The 25,230-nt window shown below is 41.3% G+C and overlaps 2 protein-coding genes and 1 long non-coding RNA gene across 6 annotated transcripts; 1 reads left to right on the top strand and 2 right to left on the bottom strand.

Annotated features, from left to right (window-relative positions):
• The first annotated feature begins 6,197 nt into the window (after positions 1-6,197).
• Positions 6,198-6,926, top strand: LOC117846580 (uncharacterized). The gene is made up of 2 exons (XR_004638356.1): positions 6,198-6,331; positions 6,438-6,926. It is a non-coding gene; the product is annotated as an uncharacterized lncRNA (long non-coding RNA).
• A 950-nt stretch (positions 6,927-7,876) lies between these two features.
• LOC117846578 (protein FAR1-RELATED SEQUENCE 5) lies at positions 7,877-12,228 on the bottom strand. 4 transcript variants are annotated; one of them, XM_034727803.2, is made up of 7 exons: positions 11,899-12,228; positions 11,518-11,811; positions 10,229-10,712; positions 9,753-10,138; positions 9,209-9,669; positions 8,847-9,111; positions 7,877-8,747 (listed from the first exon to the last, which is right to left on the bottom strand). In XM_034727803.2, exons 3-6 carry the CDS (start codon positions 10,513-10,515, stop codon positions 9,100-9,102), a joined length of 1,146 nt encoding a protein of 381 aa, XP_034583694.1. In that variant the 5' UTR covers positions 10,516-10,712; positions 11,518-11,811; positions 11,899-12,228; the 3' UTR covers positions 7,877-8,747; positions 8,847-9,099. The 4 variants fall into 4 exon arrangements, with proteins under 4 accessions (XP_034583694.1, XP_034583690.1, XP_034583693.1 ...); XM_034727799.2 differs by having other exon boundaries at positions 8,847-9,669; XM_034727802.2 differs by having other exon boundaries at positions 7,877-8,704; positions 8,847-9,669.
• Positions 12,229-21,638: 9,410 nt separating this feature from the next.
• LOC117845278 (protein NOI4) lies at positions 21,639-25,027 on the bottom strand. Its single transcript, XM_034726252.2, has 3 exons — positions 24,744-25,027; positions 23,407-23,604; positions 21,639-21,998 (listed from the first exon to the last, which is right to left on the bottom strand). The coding sequence occupies exons 1-3, from the start codon at positions 24,750-24,752 to the stop codon at positions 21,954-21,956; spliced, it is 252 nt and encodes an 83-aa protein (XP_034582143.1). The 5' UTR covers positions 24,753-25,027; the 3' UTR covers positions 21,639-21,953.
• Positions 25,028-25,230: the final 203 nt, after the last annotated feature.

Genomic DNA, 25,230 nt, shown 5'->3' with positions numbered 1-25,230 from the left:
CAATGCATGAAAAAAACTTACACTACTTTTACCTGGTTATAGCATGGAAGCTCCGTTTCAATGCTACGTTAGGTTGCAAAATATCTATACAATTTACCACTTCTTCATATTCATGTCGTTTCTGCATTTTTTTGTTCACTGCATATATCATGTGGTAAGTTAACCATATATTTTAATATTTATTGGATATAGCCTGGAAGTTCCATCAGAGGGTGTTTGTCCTGCTGCAGTTTTGACAGATGTATTAGGTTATGCAAATATCCATGTTACATTGTTTCATGAATAATAATCTCTTTCTTTCTAAAAAACAGGACATGAAGAAAATTCAGGGCAGATTAAAATCTTTCGGGATCCGCACCACACAAGGCGAATGGACCTTTGATGTTAGCGCAATCACCGGGGCAGCCCATGCACAGCCAGTTGCAGGATCTGATGCACAACCACAACCATCAGTACCCCCTCAACAACCTGGTGGCCAAGATGCAAATCTTGCAAATAACATTATCAAACCACTGACCAGAAATGGGCAACAGTTGCACGACGAAACAAGCAGTGCCAGGGATCTCCCTCGGAGTGATGATAATGATGATGACGATGCCTTCATAGAACCCCCACCGAGGCAACCAGTTGCGAAGAAACAGTGTATCAATGCAACTTCCAAGGTACAATAGTAAATCAACCTTCTCTTTTTTTACGTTTGTAAATTTGCAAATAGCAGAAAATCATACAATTTACTTCATTTTGAATTTTGTGGTAAATTACCTGCAAATTACATGATTCAGCCTGCTCAATGATCAACCGTGGCATTTTACTACATTTTGACATGTGGTTCATTTACATACATAAACATTATGAGAACCGATTCTTCCACCACTCACACTTACTACAGCCTTTTCATATCTTCATTCGGCAGCTTGCCAAGAACCCCGTCAAGTATGCTCACGCACCTATACAGTTCGATGTGCGCCATCAACATTTAACTCCTTTGTCGACCACTTAACACTCTGGCAGCGTAGGCGAATCAAAGATATGGGTTTTGGTGGACTCCTTTGTGTTGCAGCAGAGAGGTTAGAGAGCAGAGAGCTACTGAAGTTCCTGTTTGACAGGCTAGACCCCAAAACCATGGTACTCAATGTTGCAAAAGATAAGGGTATCCATGTCACCCCGTTCATGGTAAAGCAGGTGCTTGACTTACCAGAAGGTGGTGAAGATATTGTTTTGAGTGCACACATTCAAGCATCCAAGGTGTTATCTGCTTTCAAGACTTTGTTGGGTTTACAAGAATCCCACGACCTGCATGCTAGCCATCTACAGAAGACCCTGAAGGATGATCTAGAGCTAGGGTCTGGCATGATTACTGATGACATGGCAATAAGATTTTTCTTTATCATTGCTTCCAACAAACTTCTGTTCCCAAGCACCGACAACAACATTAGGTGCAAGGATGTTTACCTCACTAGAGATCTGTCTTGCTTACCAGCTCTGAACTGGTGTAAGGCTGTTGTGGATGACCTCTGAGAAGCTGCACTCAATTGGCAGTCCGACAAAGTAAAGAAATCATTCTCAGGATGCGCAATATTACTGATTGTAAGTACACCATATTGCCATCCATATGCATGCCGTGACTGGAGTAAATTAATTACTGATTTATATTGTTGTAAATTAATTACTGATTTATATTGATGTACTTCTTTTAACTTTGCTTTTTGACTTGGTTGTAGATACTGTATTTGGACAACCTACAATGCCAACATCAGATTCAGCACATGGACACTCCTCGCCCAAAGTACGTTACTCAAAATGTGATAAAAAAGATAATCAGTGCCGATAGGACCAAAGATCAACAAGGGAAGGCTACATTTGGGGTGTTACCGGTTCGGTCTATTCACACATGTCCTCTTTTTATTATGTCAAATATTCTCCAGTATTTCTCCCCTAATACACTTCGTGTGTGCAGCTTAGGAACATCATCGATACTTGCTACCATACAACTGAGAACCCATCTTCAACTACCCCACCAAGCATTGAACCATTGGCCACAACACGTATCCATAGTATGCAAGCAGAACTGCGTGGTATAGTTCATCAGATTAGTGCCGGACCTAGGAAGACGCAGGCAATGCAAGCCTTGTTAAGTTTTGATGCCAAAGCCAAGGAAGCATCCAGATATGTAACCATTGCGCAACAGATGCTATCCGATGCACATCAGTCAGCCACTCACATTCTACAGGCAATTTTGAATGACGAGATTCATGGCAATAATAGTGAAGATCACGGTAATCAAGCCCATGCTTCTGATGCAGGTACTAAAAATCATAATGTCCAATGCCATCATATTGGTTTACTATTTACCAGGTTTTAATACTGAAAATATTACTGCCCATTGCCATCATATTGATTTACTATTTCATCATTTTCCATATACTATCTTACTATATGCAGCACAAGCCAATGACGTCGATATGAACGGACACATTGCACAGAATGTCGGATCTGAAAATGTATTTGGTGCAGCACTTATTCAACATAACCCAATCGAAAATGATATTTCTTATGGTATATCCCATGACCATTGTTTGTTGACAGGTCCAAAACATTAGACCATGGATATGACAAATTATGCCACCCCTTATTTCTTCCTTGTGTTTAAGGTGGCAAAAAACATGACCTTAACCAGGGCATCCCCGATGGGTTGCAACAGAATAGGACCGAAGAACACGATTTACCACCATCCGAAGCATTACACGATAGTATTGCTTATCACAATGTAATTCACTACTCTGGCTACATGTTCACTCCTGGTTCTAAAAAAAATTCACTCATTTACTGTCCTGACTGTTATCTACCTTACCTCACCCCCCTCCCTCCAGGACAATGTTTACCTTGACAACATAATGGAAGGCGACCTTTCACCCGTTTGTACTCAGGTTTCTAATGCATCGTTCAGTAACAACACTACTATTTTAGCACCAGCAGTGCCATCTCCTAAACACATATTTGATTCTTCATATCCAAGTTCACACAGATGAGATGATTGATCACATCGTGCCTCATGTTCGGGCTAAAGGAGACCCTGTCGCACCTTCGCCAAATGGCAGTATGGATTCTTCTCAAATATTTCCATCATCTTTTTCTCCTGCTACTTATTTTAGATCAGTTGTACACACTCACAATATTGTTGCCCAAGCACCCCCCACACCTGGATTCCCTAGTACATGCATCCCACCCCTGTATTTTTAATGCATCAACCTTACAGTAAACTATTTGTTCTTGTAGTCAATTACCGGCCTCCCACTTAGTAGGCAACCACACTTCTTCAAAAGAATATGTAACATATTATATATTCTACTTGCAGGCAGTAACAGGATTAAAATTACTGTCTTCTTCAGAATATAACATTTTCTTAGTGACATCATAACAGTACAAAAGCAGGCTTAGTCCTTGTACTTGCAGATAATAAAAAACTTGGCTTGCCTCATCCGTTCAAGATGTCCTTGTACTGATTGCCTTAAATTACAAGAGCAAGTTGCCCATGATCAGCAGCTCCCTACTACGTTTAGTAACGGTTGACTATAATATCACAAAGTTCTTAGTCCCTGCTTACACTTATTTACCAGGACATGGTCTGGGATTTTTGACAGATAAATTATGTTTATGTACTGACAGATTTATTATGTTGTGCAAATATACATGTTAGTCTCTTTTTCCTAAAATAACAGAAGAGATGAGGAAAATATACAAGCTGCAACCAACACAGATGATGCACTTGGCCCTATTCTTCTACAGCCTTGCACACAAGATGAGTTCATCCATCATCCAGCCATTGCTCCAAGGCCACAACGGCTTACAAAACGACTAGCCAGGTATGTGTCCCCTTTCAAAGGCGATCCACAAAGAGCTAAAGCTCCACAGTTAACAGCACATGCTGTTAGGAAAAAGTTCAGAACTGACATGAAGTGCAAAAGGTATTGTTTACAACCTACTCCCGAAGATCCAATGCTGCATGCACACACTTATGAGTCATTTCTTTGCATACCAGTGATATTTTCATCCGCACCGGCTTGAGAGAATTCAGTGGATCAGATATAGAGGAGTCTTTCCTTGATGGCGAGATGCTTTCCACTCAGTTCATGTCATACCTCGTTGCCTACATGAGCTATGATGAATGCCACATGGCTGATGGTGGTGGGTATAGGGTCTTTCTATCTCAAGAGCATGGGGTGAGCGCGTACCTAATCCATTCACTACACAATTCAACAAAAAAATTTACACCCTCTAATGCCATTATATTATACATCCAGGAATATGTCAATATTGAGGAAGATGAAGATTTCTCTCAGTGGGAATCATATCAGGCACTAGCTGTCTTACAGCGAGATATTGGAGATCTTAACACAACCAAAGTGAAACTAGTAAGTACTATCTACTCCCGACAACCCCATCAATGTACTACAAAAAAAGGCTACCAACTGATTTTGAACTTACAGTTTCCGTACTTCATTTTACTTCTTTCATTTCTAGTTCCTTTTGCCGGTTATGGAGGAGCACTATACCATCTACTGCATCAACTTCATACACGACCGCATTGATGTAATTGATTCTAGTCCAGATGACCACACAGATTATCACCAAGTCTTTGGTGACCGAATTATTCGACACCTTAATCTCCTGTTCTAGTTGGTAACAGATTTTGAAATGAAGCAATTTACTAGATTCAAACGTCCCTATCATTGTTCCATGTATGCATACGGACGACAATGATTGTGGATTCTATGCCATCAAATCCATGGAGCTATGGAACGGTGACTCTTTCCATGCTCCAATCCTCATAGTACGACTAACCACTTTTACCAAAACTCAATGTTTCTAATTATTAATCCATCTACAATAGTCCTGATTGCTGTTTACCTATGCATTGCAAGAAAACATTCGGCAATATAGGTCCCAGCTCCTATTCTACGGCATCTACCATCCAATCAACGAGATCAAGAAGCTCCCTAGTGGTCTAGAAGCACACAGGCGTCGCATGTGATCCTAGTGGTCTAGAAACATGTTTACTGTCCCTTCATTTGTTTATTGTCCCTTCATTATCGACAACATCCAGACATAGACATTCTGTGTGGTCGCTTGAATATCATGGATCCCAAATAAGTTTCATTATGTTCTTCACAAATTTGAGTTGTTACTGTAAATGGAATACAAGTTTTGTACTTCACATGCCCAGTAAATAACAGTTGACAAATATCCATACAATCCCTTTGTTTCAAAATGTAGGTCATTTTGTGTTTGTAGATGAAAATGTTTAGAATGATTGAAAAAATGAGAGCCGTCCATCCAAAAAAAAAAACTATGGCATTGGACTTGAGAATGGAAACTATACAGTCACACTTCAATTTGCAGAGTTTGACTTCGAAGACATGCATATTTGGAAGAGTTTAGGTAAAAGGGTTTTCGATATCTATGTTCAGGTAGGTTCCAGTCATGCTGGTAACTTACACTTGAGTTTTTAGCTTATGGGCTGATTGAGATTTTCTAATTGTTTTTTCATGCTTTTGGTACAGGTTGAGCGTAAGGAGCAGAACTTTGACATAACAAAGGCAGCAGGCGGGAAATCTTACACTGCTGTCAAGAAGCAGTATACTGTTCCTGTCACCAGAAACTTCCTTGAGATTCATCTTTTCTGGGCTGGCAAGGGCACTTGTTGCATCCCTAGTCAAGGCTACTATGGGCCTGCAATTTCAGCTTTGAGTGCAACTCCAAGTACTCCCCTTAGCTACAAATCATTGTTTTAATACTTTTTAAACATTGTTTTGTCAGTCTAACATTGTTTTTATCAACCTTTATTTTATATAGATATAGATTTGAAGCACATCATTTTTTTAGTTGTCAAATAACTGTAATTTTCTACATTTGTATTTTTTGCCCCATGTTAGTTGGTTGTTTGCACCATATATATGTTGCTCTTGTTACAACAGCACAGGATAACATGCCAGGTACAAGATGGTAGCTTGTAGCTTTCTGAATTATCATGGTTCAGGAATCTAGCAAGATATTTTGCTCATTACATCATATACTTGAGATGCACTTGAGTTCATTCGTGCAATGTGTATACGAGAAGTGAAGGACATCATAGTTGCTGAAATGATTGGAATCGGTTCGTGGATGCTCCACATTCTGAGATTAAATTAATTAATTATGTTTTTCAGATGTTAAATCACAGTGTGGATACAGAAATGAATTGTCATATTACTGGATCTTTGATCCCACCCCAGACTGGATCCATGCGTTGGCTGTCAGCACACGATGCTGAATATGCTTCACAAATCAACAGGTCTGGATATACACTCACATGTTTTCATGATGCTATTAAAATTTTATTTTAAACCATTTAGCCTGTTCAAGCTTTGTGATAATAAGTGCGCTGCTCAAATCTTCAGTGGTAAAAGGAAGTCAAGGGATATCAGCATCAAAATTGAGCAGAATGAACAAGAACACAGAATACTCCAGAACGAAAATAGCATGGTAAAATCTGAACGGCCACACAAGTCCCGAAAGAGGAGCATTGAGGACCGATAATTCATTGAGGTTGTGAAGAATTTTGTATGAATACAAGAATGTTGCTGGATAGTTGAGAAAACTAAGCAAAGGGTGATGAAGGCCAAGCACTTGTATGTGGAAGTAATGTTTTCCTTCAATGATTCTGCTGTCTTTTAATGCTTTTTTGGGGAGAAGATGCATCTCCAGTTCAAGGAGTGGTGCTTAGCCTATTCAGAACATGCTTCCCCAGTTGCTTTAGAGAAGTGTACGATGATGTAAAACAATGATGATTGCATTTGTAAGAGGTCCACTTTGCCCACCAAACAGTTACTGATCTCATCGAAGAAACTAATGTTTAATGGCAAACGAGGCTGCTTTTTTTGGTGGTATTTTTATTTGTATACAACTTTTTTTTCAAGACAAAATACTGCCATCAAGGCAGCTCAAGTTGCAGATGACTTTAAAAAAAACTTATTCCATAATCAAGCTGGGTGTTGCCTGTATTTGAAGTAAGCATAATTGAATGATTTGCCCACCCAATATATCCAATTTGAACCAAACAAAATCTGAAGTTCACACCCCAAGTTTCTAAGATGATGTACAGGACGCTCTTGCACCTTCTCACATATGCACAGCTAGAACACGAATGCTAAGAGTAACACCACCAACAAAATCAACATGATAATTATGCTTCTTGGGTCCATTTTCGTGTGTTCTTCTGCAGCTTCTTCGCTTTCTGGAGAAGGTTTGTTCCAGTCTGAATATGTTCAGCTGCACCTGTGACCTGAGCAGAGACATTCTGATTTCTGCTGAATGTTCTCATGCACACTTTGTGATAAAGGAAATTCATTTGTTACCAGGGGTTCTGATTCTGATCCCCATTAGTGAAACTATGATAATTCAATTTTAAATTCATCTCTGATAACAAGATTCAAAAAACACAGTTGCCAAATATCCATACAATTTATTAGATGATAATGTCGTACACTAATTTACTACAACTGCCTCCATTACTACTCCTAGAATCTCAATTACACAGTACATAATTACTGCTTCATTTTATTATAAAGTAAAGCAAAAGCTCAATCGCTGAGCAAGTACCATACAGGTTCACAGTGTACTTGCTAAAACACAAGCATATGTCCATAATGAACTACGTTTGTCAGACAACGATTATCCAGTTTACACGATGCAAGATAGATACAGTACGAACCTGAGCAACATTGGCAGAAAAAAAATTAGCAGATGCAAAACATACTGCGCTCACTTGCAGCTAGGCGCCAACAACATCACAGTTTAGTTGCCACCGATAGCAAGTGGGTTCACAATACTCAAGACATGAAGGAATCAGAAAGAATAACTTATTCATGATGCACAGAAATCTCCTACAGCCAATCCACTCCTAGACTACTGGCAAGCTTCTGGCCGCGGAGATTAATTTGTTCAGTAAGAGCCATTCAGTAATTATCCAAACACAGCCATTAATTTGTTCCAAACACACCCAATCAGTAAACACAACTCATGCAACACCATTAAACTCATCCTCCAGTTGCCTTTTTGTGGGTGGTCTCCCCCTCTTCCGTCCCATCTTGCTCCGCAAACTCCCACCTGCACCTCGTTTCTTATTGATGTTATCCGGGTTCAAATCACACCCCGTACTATAATGACCCAAAGATCCACAATATCCACATGTCCGCTGCCCCTGTGCCTTACTGAAACTTACATGTTCATTAACAACCTATTTCCCTCCACGCTTCCTCCCCTTTGTTCTTGCCCCCCTTGGTGCACACTCTGAAATTTGGATTACATTTTCAACTGCTGCATCTTGTTCAGCCCAAGTAGCTGCAGGTTCACCTATAATATGCGGGATCACATCACTCTGTTCTTCTGTATGATCCCCCACATGTGATGCTCCTATACCTTTTGCAATACTTTCACCCCACTCAACCAATGCAGACAGCTGCTCACAGCCTTTCTCGAACCCAAGACTTGTTTTGCGGCATGCCCTCACAGCAGCCATCACGATTTTTACTAGCTTCTTTGTTTTGTATTGATCACTCTCACAACCCGGTACCAAAGTCACAATGTCATGCCTGTCCCACGGTACCATCGTTCTTGCACCCCTCGTCTATCTCTTCATTATGTACTCTATAGGTATATTGTCGATCTGAAGGTACATGAAGGCTTTAATAAGATGGGCGCAGAACAAGCTTGTAACAATGAAATTAAACATAATCAGTGCTACTTTTTCACACCACAATATACATTGAAATGTTGAGATGAATTTTTTTCAAATTGCACCATCTCACCTGTATGCTCCCATGTCTTGCACTCGCATGTATACCTACCGGATCGTACATCAGCCTCCACTCTAAATTAATGTTGAAACCAAGCATATTGCCATGACTGATCCGTGTGCGTCACCAGGTAAACATCAACCTCGTTAGGATGAGGATCAATATGGAAAGCAGTACTATAAATATAAGTTTTCCTGTATTTCTTGTACACGGCTCGTGTGTACACTCTGCTAAGATGGCCATCAAAGGGCTGCAACGTCAGCCACTAGTTACCAGCCTATTTCATGGACAACCACTTAAAACATTAATCCCCAGTAAACGATATTTTAATCCCCAGTAAACGATATTTTCAAACAATACACTGTCATTATTACCTGAGACCAATGGGTTTCCCCACCCGCTGTGTGATTTGTATGTTGAATGAAGTCTAGCATCCTGCGTGCAAATTTACTCATGCATGTCATATGTCCTGTGAAGCCACTCCCCTTGATCATCTTATTTACGCTTTCACTTCTCTGTGTAGAGGTCATCCTGCCACAATACAAGGGCTTGAAATTAGCAGCAACCCACAATTTCCTACTCTCCCAAAGTCCCCGGATAGTATCATCCTCCCGTATGCCATACTCATCCACCAACTCATTCCATGCAAACTCAAACTCTGTAGGCGTAAGTGGGTGATTGATTAGGGTGACGAGCTTTATCTTTAGACCATCATAAATCTTGTACAGTTTTTTCAGCTCTGCTTTATACTTCTTAAGCATGTGCCAACGGCACAACCTGTGTTGTGTTTGTTTGAACACCTTCTTGATCGCTGCCGCCATTGAACTATCCTGGTCTGCAACACAGTAAAGGCAACAAAGTTACCAAATATTTCAAGTTACGTATCACTCAAGACATTCGTGTATAAAAATTCCTCACCTGTAAGTATACACCGTGGGTCCCGACCTCCGGACATACAGTTTTTGAATGCCCCAAACAACCACTCAAATGTGTTAGCTTGCTCATCTTGCAACAATGCTTGCCCAAACACGACGTTCTGCAGTTGATGGTTTGGCCCAACAAACATGGCTAAAGGCATGCTATACATGTTTGTTTTGTATGTGGTGTCGAATGTAACCACATCTCCAAAATCTCTATATTCTGCACGCTGGCTTGCATGACTCCAGAACACATTCTTGATAACATTTTCACTATCTACCTGCAACTCGTAGTAGAAATACTCATTATGGGCCTTCATCTCCCTGAAGAACTCAAGCAACTTTGGTATATCATTTTCCCTCTCCTCCCTGGCATTTGCAGCTTTCCTGCAACCATGAACACATACATCAATTTAATTATAATGATTTCCATGTATTCAACAATAACATCAACAATAGTACATCTAAAGACATTACCTGTTTCTCAAATCCATTTCCGTGAACGTGAAGTTCTGCCGACCACCATATAATTCTACCAGCACATTTACTGTAGTGTTGTGGGAAGCATCACACCTATGCATCTGATCAACAATACCCATGACTATAGGGTCCTTGTCCTTCTGTATCCTCAAGAACTGTGTTACAGTCGGCGAGGGATGCAATGGATGATTGTGCTCCAACCTTATCCTCTCAAAGAACCAATAGTCCTTCTTCTGGTTCCATTTAATCTTCACAAAAGCTTTGCAGCCACACCTCATTGACATTTTCTCACGTACCCTCTCCTCACCAGGCTTGTAGTAATCCCAGTGTCCTTGTTTGTTGCACAACAACTCCAGTACCGTCTTCCTACTTGTCTTGGTTATGCGCACATCAAACCCTGCCTTGCCCGCATAGAATTTGTAAAATTCCTTGGCTTCATCTCTACTGTAAAAATGCAGCTCCTCGGTTGGCACAATTGTCTCTGGCAACAAGGGATCCAAATAAATACACATATCAGAAGGCAGTACCACAACTACTAAAATTGAACATATCGCTACAGAATGTTTGGAGCACGATCTTTATTATTTCAAACTACACTAGGATGAGATAGGGACAACATCTACAGCAGTAGGGCTACATGGCATGTTACTGAACCAATCATATATAGTACAAAAAAGACTACAAGCCAGCATGGTCAGAAAAATAGGACAACCTGAATTTGTCACCTTATCTGAATGTCCTACATAGGGCACACACAGACACACTAGTATACTTCACAAAGTAAGTGTACAGGTAGTTAACTGGTACACGGTAAAGGACTGCATACATACATACCCTCTGCCCTGTGACACTTACGACAACAGTAAATGAATAATCAGGTAAAGCATAATCCAGTTACTATCTAAGATTTCTGAAATTCTGATAACATAATCAGGAATGAACTAGGTAATGAATAACCATAATGAAATTCATGCTGTACACTTTGATTCCTGAATTTCTGAAAGCTAGGTATATATATACCAGGAATGAACTAGGTAATGAATAATCATAATGCAATTCATGCTGGACGTTTTTGATTTCTGAATTTCTGAATAATGGCACCAAGTACTGTTTTCTGGATTTTACTATCAAGGTTCATTCAAATGTGTCCTGAACTTTCAGACCTTTTGGGGGGGTCACCTAAAACATGAACTTGGAAATTGATTCGTTGTAGGATTAGCTATGCGACACCATCTGGCTTTTGGATGGACCAGCAAGAAGAAAAGGCTACAAACCAGCACACTCACATGCAAGTAGGTCCTCTCCGGATCGGGCGTTGCCATCGTCTATGGTGACACATGTTGGAGAGGAGTCACCCATGTGCCATTTACCTCCGGTTCCGGCGATTGCGCCATCAGCAGTACAGGGAACACCTCTGGTGTGGCCGTTGAAGTTGCGCCATCCATGGAATCGGATTGTGCAGGAGCGAGACCCAACCTGCTGATGCAACTTCAACCTGTAGGAAGACCTCCGGATTCTTGCTGGCACAGGAGATGGACTCACCATTAACGACAGCAATTAATTGTCGCTTGATTTCCCTGCTGCCGTAATTGGTGCCACGGTCACAAATTCATCCGAGCACCTCGCGCTGATTGAGTGAAGCCAATCAATATCGTAATGGAGTTTACCTTGTCGGCTCTGTTCCGTCCAACAGCAGCGGCTCGGGGAAGTCGGCTCCATTGCACGGGGGCCTCCCGCACGAACGCGGCAGCCGCTGGCGGGTCTGGTTCAGTAGGAGCGCCGGCGGCGTGGTCGCTGCCGGCGACTGCCTGCGCAGGCCTGCGTGGGGAACGGGATGTAGTGGGGCTGCATGGCCCATTGGGTGGCGGAGGATGGCCAAGGACGCCGGATCTGAGCAGGAGGTGGCGGCGGCCAGGGTGCTGTGGCGGCGGACAGGAGGAATCCGACGTTTACTGGTTTGCTGGCTCCCCAGATCGTTTACTGGCTCGCGCAAACGGCTCGTTCAATGGCTCGCATGAACGGCTCATTTACTGGCTCGCGTGATCCTGGCTTCCTGGTCTCGCGCGAACGACTCTCGATCGTCCCAGGAGTGGACGGGATGGCCAATCGCAACATGCCACGTGCACTGGCTACAGAATATCCTATTCTATTGCTGGCTACGGAGTATATTGACCGAAAAGATGTAACAATCTCATCGTGCATGCTAAAATTTGAACATTATTTTTTTGTGTTGTATGTATATTTGGTGTTCAGCAGGAAGCATAAGGATGTAAACTGGAGCAGAATTTATGGATACAGTATGCAACATTGTGTGGTAAATAGCCCCGGTTTGTAGGAAAAGAAAATCAGAGATAGTTGAGTTTTTTACTTGTTGCATAAATGATTTTTAATCAAACTTTGTACCAAGATTAGTACTACCAACGGACCCTCTAGTATTTTACTGCAATTTAAGTGTGCAAAATTAATTAATGCCTGGGCATTTCTGCCAACTAGGGGTGGATAGTGGACATAGCAGTGATCCAAATTATCCCACATCTGGATCTGCTAAAACAAAAATGTGGACATCCATACCAGTATCCATTTCTAAAATGTATGTATCCGAAGTCATTTATTTAGTATCTGAATTTGGTTTGTGCCCATATTCGATATAAAGATGGATGTCACTAGATATCCAACATTATACGTATTTGCAAAGAATAAAGTACGTAGTGAACCTATGCTTTGGCCACTATATTTGACCTTAGTCTATTAAATATAGATCTATTTTTTGAGTGGTATTAAATATAGATCTAAATAATATGCACATTACTTATACACTTTTTAGGCTACAAATTAATTACTCTTATTTTAAACTATTTAAAAATGGCTTGTGTTCAGCTTTTAAAAGCTGAAACTATTAAGAGCAGTCTTTGTTACTAATGATACTAATTTTAATACAACCAATTATATATAAATATTAATTTCAACATGACTAATATATTAATTTACTATAATTAATGATATTACTTTTAATTAACCTCACTAATGATATACAATTTAACTTTTAAATATCGCATATTTAATTTTTGAAGGATGCATAATTATAAGTATGTGACTGTTTCGACTTTTATTTTAAATTATACTTAATACTTTTATTGTATATGGTACATCATAATAAAGTTTATGGTAGGTGAAGAGACATAGAGGGAATCTGTTGACATATGCATTTATTTTGGGCAGCACAATGATTTGATATATGAAGGATTTTGATGTGTCTTGTATTTAAATTCTACTACGTGCATATAAAAGTTTGTAATTTGACATATTTGACTGCCTTCAAAATAGTGAACTGTATCTCAATTAGTCAAAAAAAATACAACCGTCCACATGTCTAGACTTTGCTGAATAACCTTGAGTATGAACTCTGCCTATATAAATCTTGTTGTCCACTTGTATGGTGAAGGTAGAGAGTCTCGATATCTAGGGATGACAAAGAAGAGTTGTGTTATTGCAAGGTATTGGGATGTGCTATTGTCATCGTAGTGAGTCTCAACCTCAAAGGATTAGCAAAGAGTGCTCTTGCAAATTATTGGGATGTGATGCATCTTGAAAGAACATTAGGGATGGGCTGAAGCAAAAGGGGTCACAAGAGGAGGAGCCCTACTTGTAACAACCATGGAGGTAAGGATAGGGGTGTCGCGTGAGCTAGGAGAAGAAGATAAGGCCAATGTTTGTTCAAATTTTTACATAATGGGATATATAAATAAGAACTATAAGTTGTTAGTTCCAAATACGATATCTACAGTGTAATTTTTCATAAGAGCATCCGTTAAAATTTTGATGGCCTGGATCTAATTAACCCTTCTATATTGAGTAATTTCTAATAACAAAGTGCAACTTTTTATCTTATTAGGAGTATAAACTTCTGATTTCAAAGTTTTCTTATTTGAGAATAGAGTTTTTAACACCTGAGTTCAAAAGTTGTTTTATATAAAGCAGTCGAACAAAAAAATTTCAAACCTGTATATTAAGTTTTTGGTGTGTTAGTAGAAAGTTATGGATTTGAGTGGAGAGCAGGAAAAAGAATAGTACTCTAGTGTCTGTCATAAAGATAAACACTCAACAGAAAGTTGCATGCGCTGTGTTCCGCTCAGTTGATTGCATCGCTCTTATGCTAGACTTCCATAAGCAAACCAAGGATACATGTACTGGAAAAAATATGACAATAAATTGCACCTTACGATAAAAAAAAATGAATGTGTGTGTGTGAAGAAATAGCGAAGAAGAGTTGAGCGTTATTGCAAGTTATTATTGGGATGTATGCACTCAGTCCTTGTATGGCGCAGAGTCATCATAAGCGGCGGCAGCACACCAAATGTGTTCATTCTGACCGTACCGACATGGCCATACCCAAGATTTTCGGAGACACTGTATTAACTGATTGTTCAGGCCCTCAATTGAAAAAGTGATATTTAATTTTCCATCGGAGCGCCGTATTTGTAACACATATTTTATTTGTTCGTGTGATTTTCACTAGTGTTCTTAGAAGTGTTTTAGTATCACTAGTGGAAAAATAGGCTATCTTTTTTTTTTGGCAAACTTCAAAAGCTCGGTTACCGGAACTACAAATTCGGAACTAAAGGTCCATTTATTTCACCTGGGACTAAAAGGTTTTGTGTCAAAAAACCGGTTATTTCACACGAGACTAAAGAGTTTTGCGTCAAAAAAGTTAGAAATTAAAAAATCACACGAAATATGCACGTGCATGTTCCGCTCAGTTGATTGCATCGCTCTTATGCTAGACTTCCATAAGCAAACCAAGGATACATGTACTGGAAAAAATATGACAATAAATTGCACCTTACGATAAAAAAAAATGAATGTGTGTGTGTGAAGAAATAGCGAAGAAGAGTTGAGCGTTATTGCAAGTTATTATTGGGATGTATGCACTCAGTCCTTGTATGGCGCAGAGTCATCATAAGCGGCGGCAGCACACCAAATGTGTTCATTCTGACCGTACCGACATGGCCATACCCAAGATTTTCGGAGACACTGTATTAATTGATTGTTCAGACCCTCAATTGAGAAAGTGATATTTAATTTTCCATCGGAGCGCCGTATTTGTAACACATATTTTATTTGTTCGTGTGATTTTCACTAGTGTTCTTAGAAGTGTTTTAGTATCACTAGTGGAAAAATAGGCTATCTTTTTTTTTGGCAAACTTCAAAAGCTCGGTTACCGGAACTACAAATTCGGAACTAAAGGTCCATTTATTTCACCTGGGACTAAAAGGTTTTGTGTCAAAAAACCGGTTACTTCACACGAGACTAAAGAGTTTTGCGTCAAAAAAGTTAGAAATTAAAAAATCACACGAAATATGCACGTGCATGTTCCGCTCAGTTGATTGCATCGCTCTTATGCTAGACTTCCATAAGCAAACCAAGGATACATGTACTGGAAAAAATATGACAATAAATTGCACCTTACGATAAAAAAAAATGAATGTGTGTGTGTGAAGAAATAGCGAAGAAGAGTTGAGCGTTATTGCAAGTTATTATTGGGATGTATGCACTCAGTCCTTGTATGGCGCAGAGTCATCATAAGCGGCGGCAGCACACCAAATGTGTTCATTCTGACCGTACCGACATGGCCATACCCAAGATTTTCGGAGACACTGTATTAACTGATTGTTCAGGCCCTCAATTGAAAAAGTGATATTTAATTTTCCATCGGAGCGCCGTATTTGTAACACATATTTTATTTGTTCGTGTGATTTTCACTAGTGTTCTTAGAAGTGTTTTAGTATCACTAGTGGAAAAATAGGCTATCTTTTTTTTTTGGCAAACTTCAAAAGCTCGGTTACCGGAACTACAAATTCGGAACTAAAGGTCCATTTATTTCACCTGGGACTAAAAGGTTTTGTGTCAAAAAACCGGTTATTTCACACGAGACTAAAGAGTTTTGCGTCAAAAAAGTTAGAAATTAAAAAATCACACGAAATATGCACGTGCATGTTCCGCTCAGTTGATTGCATCGCTCTTATGCTAGACTTCCATAAGCAAACCAAGGATACATGTACTGGAAAAAATATGACAATAAATTGCACCTTATGATAAAAAAAATGAATGTGTGTGTGTGTGAAGAAATAGCGAAGAAGAGTTGAGCGTTATTGCAAGTTATTATTGGGATGTATGCACTCAGTCCTTGTATGGCGCAGAGTCATCATAAGCGGCGGCAGCGCACCAAATGTGTTCATTCTGACCGTACCGACATGGCCATACCCAAGATGTTCGGAGACACTGTATTAACTGATTGTTCAGGCCCTCAATTGAGAAAGTGATATTTAATTTTCCATCGGAGCGCCGTATTTGTAACACATATTTTATTTGTTCGTGTGATTTTCACTAGTGTTCTTAGAAGTGTTTTAGTATCACTAGTGGAAAAATAGGCTATCTTTTTTTTTTGGCAAACTTCAAAAGCTCGGTTACCGGAACTACAAATTCGGAACTAAAGGTCCATTTATTTCACCTGGGACTAAAAGGTTTTGTGTCAAAAAACCGGTTATTTCACACGAGACTAAAAAGTTTTGTGTCAAAAAAGTTAGAAATTAAAAAACACACGAAATATGCACGTGCGTGGTGTGTGGGATTCGAACACACGATCTCTTGCCTCGCGTGTAGCTTCCTTGCCATCTCACCTATCATATAGAGATTGTTTTCTTCTATGGTCACTTATGGGGAACCTTTTAATCCCGGTTTATAATACTAACCGGAATTAAAGGTGAGGCTTTTCTGGTCCAATTCATCCGAGATTTGAGACTATAAGCGTTACGATTGTTTATTCTTCTTAATTAAATGACACTCGCTAAGTCCAATTATAGCGAGATTTTAAATAGGAAAAGTCTATTTTTTTACCATCCAACTATTGTCTCGATTTGGTTTTGATCTTCAAACTCAAAAACAAGGAATCTTTAACCACCCAACTATTAAAATCGTCCGTGTTTGATCATTTAGCGGTTTTGGTTGGTGGTTTCGCTACATGGACAACACGTGGAAGTGGGACCCACATGATAGTGTTATTTTCTTCCCTTCCCTTCCCCCTCACTCTCCCTTTCTCCAGCTCACCGCTCAAGGCTCCTCCGCACCAAGCTCCTTCGTGCCTGATCTCGAGGCCATAGGAGTCCATGGGAAGAGCTCTGCCTGCAGCCCAAGTGTCAGAGTGGGAACGAGGGAGAGAAAGATGGAGCTCCATAAGACGGAGCAAGCGGAGTTGGGCATGTGAAGGCTAGCACGAGCGAAGCCGGTTGAAGAGATCCTGACACTCTAAGAGGGGATGAATTGGGTGTTCTAAAAACTAGACTCCAAGCACATATAAAAATCTATTTTAATTTCTATCTAGATGTGCACTAGATTTTTTTATGTGTTGCTATCTTTACCATTAAAGATTTTTGCACCCTAGGTTTCAATCCTATAAACAACACACGGCAATTCTAGGAAAGGTAAATGCAGAATGTAAGTGCAATAAAGAACGCTGAAGGTAATAAGTTAGAGAAGGCAAACTTCCGGCACGGTGACATGGCGAATTTTACCAAGGTATCGGAAAGCAAAGTTTCCACTAATCCTCGTTGTTGGTGCCCCTCTCCAAGGGAATGCCGACGCAAGGGCATAAACTCCCCGGTCAAGTAGCTCCATATGATAGCTGACAGGTCTTCCCCACACGCAAGTGGGTCTCCGCCTAGCCTCTCATGGATGCTCCTTGCTGCTCTTCACTTGGTAGAGCTTCGGCAAAATGCCTAGGGCCTATCCTCCCTATCACAAGCACCAGCGACCACTCCACAAATGCGGTTGGAGGGTCTCGCAAGACTTACAAGCCCCGAATTTACAACTCTTGGTGTGCGCAAGCACCGGTACAAACGAGGTGTGCAAACCTGCCTAACTCTAGGCTAATCCTTAAAGTAATGAGCTAATAGGACAAAACTAGCACTAATCAAGACCTAAACCTTATGCTAATTGTTCTAATCTTCTATTGAGCACTTTGGTGGATAGAGCACTTGTGTGTATGTGAGAACCAAGCCTATAGCTTCTCCAAGCTCTAACACCCCTCAAATGGCTAGGCAATGGGGTATATATAGCCTTAACTCCAAAAACTAGCCATTACATAGCCATTGTAACTTTCTGCATATCATCGACTCATCCCCTGTCTTGGTTACTGTACCCATCGTATGAATCGGTGAAGCCAAAATTATACTCCAAAACTTTCAAAGCCGATGCTGAGCCGAGCCGACGATCACCGACTGATTCGATGAATAACTACCCGAATGAGTTGGTGGTAACAGTGCGTAGGCCTTGCCACAGTCCTATGGTCATCGACTGAATCAGCAGTGGTCGCTGTTCCCACCTTATTAATGGATGGAAGGTGTCAGTGCATATTTCCAGCAGGATTCGTTTCAAATCTTTGCATGTGTTTGTCCCAGCGTGTTTGTCCCAGCTTCATTACCATCATTTGTAAGCCTTAAAATAAGACTATATATAGATTTTTGCTATCATTTGGATACTATAGAATTCTTCTAAGTCTTTCTTTTTCTTCTCATTTTGATGGTTTGTAATTCATCCTTGGGAGCTATAAAATACCTACAAAGGTTCATCTTGCAAATACATTAGTCCCAATAACTATGTTGCGATTAATCACTAAAATCATTATGGCCTAGGGCTATTTTCCTTATAGCGGTGAGCGAGGCCGCTGCTAGCAGGGGCCGAGGTTGAGCTCCGCGATGGGCTGTAGCATCAAGGCGGAGGGTTAGGCGAGCTCACCGTGGGGGCAGAGCTCACCACACACTTATAAGAATGCTACACCCTCCGTCCCAAAAGGAATGCAACTCTCACTTCTTGAGGAGTCAAATAGTTTCAAGTTTGATTAAATTTATAAAAAAATACTAACATTCACGCAGCCGAATAGATTTAGTATGAAAATATATTGCACGATTAATTTATTAATATTTATTTTGTATCATAAATGTTATTACTATTTTGCATAAATTTGATAAATTTAAAATTAGTTGACTTCTCAGGAAGCGAGAGTTGCATTCTTTTTGGAACGGAGGGAGTAAATAGCAAGAGCATAACTTCTTCTCAGTTCTATGATGCACATAATTCGTATGGAAAAACCTAGCGCGCGCCGGAGTGCGCGACCCGCGCTGCCTGCTGCGACCCATTTGTACCGTGCGGCTCTCGTACTTTTTATTTTCCTTTCCACTTTTAAAACGTGATAACTTTCTTCTCAAGTGTCCATTTTCAATTCCGTTTGCACCACTGCGTTCGTTTTGATCATGTCTATAAAACTAGATTCATGAAGAATATATTTTAATATATTTTTATATTCTAACAACTTATGTTGAATGCTAGTTGTGTATGAAGTATATAGCAACTTATGTATTGTTGGGGGAAATATTAACCTCCCAAAGCCCATGGAAACAACAATCATAAAGGCCTAGGCCCACCTAAGGTAATAAAGATTGCCGTCAGCCCAACACGGGAGGAAGGAACTACGCTCCGCCTCGCCCGACTCAGTGCCCCGGGGTCGGACGTTCCCGACCCCTTGAAGACCAAACTCCGCCTCGCCCGACCAAGGGGACTGGGGTCAGGAGCGCCCGACCCCCCGCCGCCGCAAAACTCCGCCTCGCCCGACCCAGGGCGCGGGAGGTCAGACTCATTCGGGCCCACAAGATAAATATCCGCCTCGGGCGCAGATTGGAAGATCAGGACGCGGATCTCGTGGGTCCCCCTGTCGACCTCGCCATAAATGCGCCGCGGCCCTGGCACGCAGAAAGGAGCTGGCGCTCCCAGTGCGACCCATCACAAGTACCCATGCGCGACCGTGTGGTGCGAGCTACAGTGGCCGCGGCTCCCTCCGATTCGCCACAAGGGTACTCGTGGCCCGCGCCACCTGGCATAGGAGGGCGTTCCGCCTGTTCTCGTGCCCCGCGCTTCCGGCGACAGGGACGCGATGTCCGCGTCCCATGGGTCATCAACAAGATAACAGAATCAGCCATCCTCCCCGGCGGGCACATACGCCACGACTAAACATCATCATCATGCCTGGCAGCAACGGCTACCGGAGAGATCATCGACAGGATCTGGAGGCAGTCGTCCTCTCCCGGCGGACGCACTGATAGGAGCCGGAGGCCGGAGCGAGGGGCGGCAGCCCTGGAACTTGGTCCCTCTCCTTATGTTGTATTTTACTTAGCTTTTTTTATCTCTTTTACTTCTCCACGCACCTGGTCTCACCTGTAATCCCGGTGGCTTCCTTGCGCTATAAAAGGAGAACCGGGGGCCTGAGACAAGGGGGACTCTCAACCCAACAGAACACACTCATACCCACCTAGAGCATCAGTGCACACCCAAGAGACCTGGGATCAGCTCCCTCTCTCGCACTCCTGTAACCCCTACTACAGAACCCCACGTGGGCAACACGAGCAGCTCCCGATACTGGACGTAGGGCATTCCCTTGCCCGAACCAGTCTAAACCCCGTGTCTCCCACGCCACCATCCGAAGCCTTACGCGCATAAAAGAAATTTACTAGTCTAAGTCTTGACCCGCTAATCTTGACAACGACATGTATAAATCTATCAACATATTATATACATAAATTGCTACTTTTTTCACCCAATATAATTACGTATTTGAGGTATCTATTTAAGCTATCTCATTTGTCTCTGTATATATGGATACATTAGCTCATATTATATACATAAATTGCTACTTTTTTCACCCAATATAATTACGTATTTGAGGTATCTATTTAAGCTATCTCATTTGTCTCTGTATATATGGATACATTAGCTCCGAAAGAAGCTATTACATTGATTCTATGTGAGTTATAATTAATATAACATATAAATTATCACATGTTCTCTATATAAGTTACTCATCGATAATACCACTATTTTGTTTATAAGTTGCTATATAGTTTGTCCATAAGTTGCCAGTGGTATAAAACAGCATCAAAATACATCCGATATAGATCTTGTTTTGTAGATCTTATCCCTAGGAACACAATGACGCAAACGGAATTAAAAACGAACACGCAAACGGAATTAAAAAACACTTGATGAGTGCATTATCCTCATTTAAAGAAAATGGAATTAAAAACGAACACTTGATGAGTGAATTATCCTCATTTAAAGAAAATGTACTAGCATTCCCCCCTTAACCCCCTTAAGTGACATATCGCTGACATCATCCTAGCACGCCAGTAGAGTGGTGGAAACTGGGGTCCCACGCTGCGCGGCAGCGCGACCCGTCGCGAGATAGCAGGGTCCAATTCATATTTGGAAGAATACTTATGCAGTACCAGGGAGGCACTTCTGTAATCTACTTCATCCGGAAAGCAGCAAAGGCCAATTGACGGCAAAAGGCACTTGCACGACATACTCAAAAGCTTTGTTTCATTTCATTTTACCCTGTAACTTCCCCAACAGCTGAACAAATGTTCATTGAGTCAACTGGACCAACAACGATATTACGCATCAATATACACCACCGAGGTTTACCAGATATATAAGCTGCAAATAATGTACATGCCTGAGACAGATTAGTAAATTACTTGTTTCAGAAACCCTCTTCATCACACAACTGTAAAAAGAATCACCACAACATGTTTCCCTGGACATCACAGAATCTCTTCAGAAATTTGACAAGGAAAGCACAGTTCAGTTCCACAATCCAGTTGGTATCTCGCGAACTTCAGGATTCAGCAGCACTAGGTTGAAAGCAGCACAACCATTTCTTCTGCAAATTAATACAGATAATTAGGAAGAAAAATATATTGCCTTAATGAGGTTTACTTTTGTCTGACAGGCATATAAGTTCCTGAAGTAATATCACTAGCAATTATATTCTGCGCACCTCTCCACTTATAAATTAAACCAACCAGCCAAAGCACTCATGTTCATCAAATATTTTGCGCATACTAGTACCTGAAACCTTGTCCTTTCATATACATGCATTAAAATTTCATATCAACCAAATATAAGTATACTTCACCATGCATCCCTGGCATATCTATTACTACCATAACAAATGACACAAGAAAAGGATTCCAACAACTAGGTAGGTCAAAATTTTGTTCTCATCAGAGGATATGGTGTGCACTTGTGCTTGTTCGAACAATTTGTACAAAGAGATGATTTACTGAAATTTAAGTACATTAGTAGATCCTTTTAAATGGAAAGGATGGGCCACAGTACACCTTAGCCTCATTGAAGCTCTGCCTGGCTCTTTCATTAGTACAACTATGTACATAGACAGGTTGTACGGTCATTGAAATACACAATAGAGTGGTACTGCTATAACAACAATCCATATTTGTTCAGTTATTTTTCTGACACTATACAAGTAAAACTGACAATTTCAGCTAACAGCATAAACTTTTTTCCATGGCAGAGCTTTGTGCAAGCCAGGGGGGTGGGGGGTGCCCCCAACCCTTGGAAGCATCATGCGTTGCTAAACCATCTAGACAAATTACAGTGACAACAGGTGTTTTCGGCAATATACTCTCAAGGCTGGCCCATCCAATTATTTGCTAAGCTCCACCACTGCACACACCATCAGCAGCAATGCAAAGAACATGCATGAATATATGTGAAGCACACCCCCTATAAACACAAAAAGAATTGCAAAGCCAAAGCTAGGACAAAAATAGAATTACATAAGCCAAGATTTGATGCAACTATGCTAGAATTACTAGCATGTGCTAAGAGTTCACACCAGAACTTGAACTCTAGTAATGGCTAAGGTGTAACCCCAACACTCCACCCCCACATGAGGTGGTACCTGTATTACAAATCAATAGTGCTCCCAAAACGATGAAAGTAGTGGACGCATGGATCCAATAATGATGGAACAGAAGCCTGGCATATATGAAAAAACACAAATCATTGTGTACAAACAGACAAAACGGTCGATTACTAACATCTCTGGTTGATCATTGATGGCCAGACATGAATTGAATAAATTTCCTTTCCCGAAAAAGTTTCATCATAATTGGACAGGGTAGTGGTGACTTGTAAATATGGGTAGCCATTTTAGTTGGCATGCCAAGTTATGCTTCACGACCGCAGACTATTATAAAAATTGTGGAAAGGCACAAAACTCAGGGAAAAGGAACCGTGAGGTGGTAAAGGAGGTAGGTTCTTACAGTATTGCCTGCTTTTGGAGCATTGAAGCCTTGCCCAGATGATTGTTGTTCACTTTTCACTTGTTCATCTTGTCCCTGTGAATTTCCTCCAGTCTTCTTCTCATCTCTAGCTTTGTTAAATATTACAGTAAATCCCTCAGCTGAAGCAGGGTCGTTGACATCCCACTCCCCAAACTTGGGCAGAGGGCTTCCTTTTTCCTATTTGAGTTTGTAGCATCTCTTATCATATGTCAATATAGTAGTCAGTGCTGAATGAAGGTCTATTCGGACAAAAAAGTCACTAGCATCAATACATTGCGCTGACTAAACTAATTAGCGAACATAAACTCAAAGAAACACAACATAACCTATGAAAGTGATTGATGGTAGTTACATGTGCCAACAATAGTCAGTGGCTCAATGCTTTGTTTCCAAAATTAGAATCAACCAAATATAGAAATAAGCATTTTTCTTGAGAAAAGAAATACATTATCCTAAAAGGATAGAAGGTTAAGTGCACTAAAACAATAAAGCATCCTTGCACATGGCAGAACATCCAATTATGGAAAATAAGCAGTACTACATTGTTAATGAATGAAACCTACTTTAGGTTACTAGATTGATGCAAGAACCAAACTAAATGCGCAGCTAGCAGAACTGCCAGGAACAACAAGCCCAAACAAAGCTTAAATTCGCCAAATGAAATTCACAACCTCTGCTTACCAAGCCAGTACATGCTGATTGCTGACCAACAATTCCCCTGACAGTACCAGAAATGGCAAGAGGGCACATTAAGAAACACATTGGCACCTATGCTCCGTGCGTTCGATCCCAAACTGTAACTCCATTCTTAAAACCGTCCTAGAGACAATGGGACTCAGCTCCCAGCAGAGCCAATTAAATTTATAAAGAAATGGCTAGTCCTGTCCTGCATCAAGTATGAATGAATACAGAAGAGCATAGCTCAATCCTGAACATAGCAGGGCTACACCTTAATCTTATAGCTCTCCCACTTTAGTCGGAGAGAAAAAGAAACAAAACAAAATGATTGCACCAACATGTAACAATTCCTGTGCGGCATCAAGCATCGGTACAAAATGGGTCTCAGCTCAATCGTTACCAGACCTAGATTCAAAAAGAATGGCTGCCATAACAGTTCCTAACCCATCGAACGGAACCCTAGCTCACCCCTACCCAGCCACCGATAACTCCCAATCACCCCACGGCCCATCCCAATATCCCACAGCGGATCGAGATTCAAGAACCAGGTCCCGACAAGAACCTGGGCGCACCACGGTTGAGCAGCTACGCGCGAAGCAAGACTAAAGAGAGAAACTGTGGGATTCGGGGAAACTCACCGCCGCCATGGCGTTTCTTGTTCAACCACGGCGAGCGACCGGAGGCAGAGGAGGCGCCGACGACCAAGAAAGAGATGGGGAACAGGGAAGGGGGACCCGGAGGGGTTTGGTTTTGATTAGGGGAGGGAGGAGGAGGGGATTCTTGGTTGATTGATTTATGAGAGAGGGGGGTTGATTGATTTGGTGGTGGCGGAGAGCCGGAGAGGGGAGCTGCGGCAGCGGCTGTTGGGCTGTTGGCGTCGGCTTCTTGCAGTCGTTCCAGTTGCTTGATGTGTCTGTCAGCTGGTTGGCTGCCGCCCTGTCAGCAGCGCAGAATTCCTTTTCCGACGACTTCCGCGGATTCTCCGCGGCAGACGACCCAGTAGCCCGTGGCCTTGTGGGCCCGAAAGGGAAATTATCTCGCAACCTGGGGATAACCGCGGGGAACTTCATCGACAAGTTTGGAAGCCTCCTAGACGCGGTTCTTCAGCCCACATGAGCCCAATCT

Source organism: Setaria viridis, chromosome 2, assembly GCF_005286985.2.
Source record: "Setaria viridis chromosome 2, Setaria_viridis_v4.0, whole genome shotgun sequence".
Lineage (NCBI taxonomy): Eukaryota > Viridiplantae > Streptophyta > Magnoliopsida > Poales > Poaceae > Setaria > Setaria viridis.
Note: the sequence above shows the minus strand (reverse complement) of the source record. Positions and strands in the feature narration are given on the sequence as shown.

Bases quoted from the DNA above. Each gene is read 5' to 3' on its own strand.
- LOC117846578 (XM_034727799.2), bottom strand. From the start codon at position 10,515: ATGTCAATGAGGTGTGGCTGCAAAGCTTTTGTGAAGATTAAATGGAAC. The intron at 10,139-10,228 runs GTAATGTCTTTA...TCATGGTTGCAG, and splicing joins GAAATGGATTTGAGAAACAG to GAAAGCTGCAAATGCCAGGG. The intron at 9,670-9,752 runs GTGAGGAATTTT...ACTGTGTTGCAG, and splicing joins CCCACGGTGTATACTTACAG to ACCAGGATAGTTCAATGGCG.
- LOC117845278 (XM_034726252.2), bottom strand. The intron at 21,999-23,406 runs GTAAGAACCTAC...ATTAATTTGCAG, and splicing joins CTCCAAAAGCAGGCAATACT to AAGAAATGGTTGTGCTGCTT.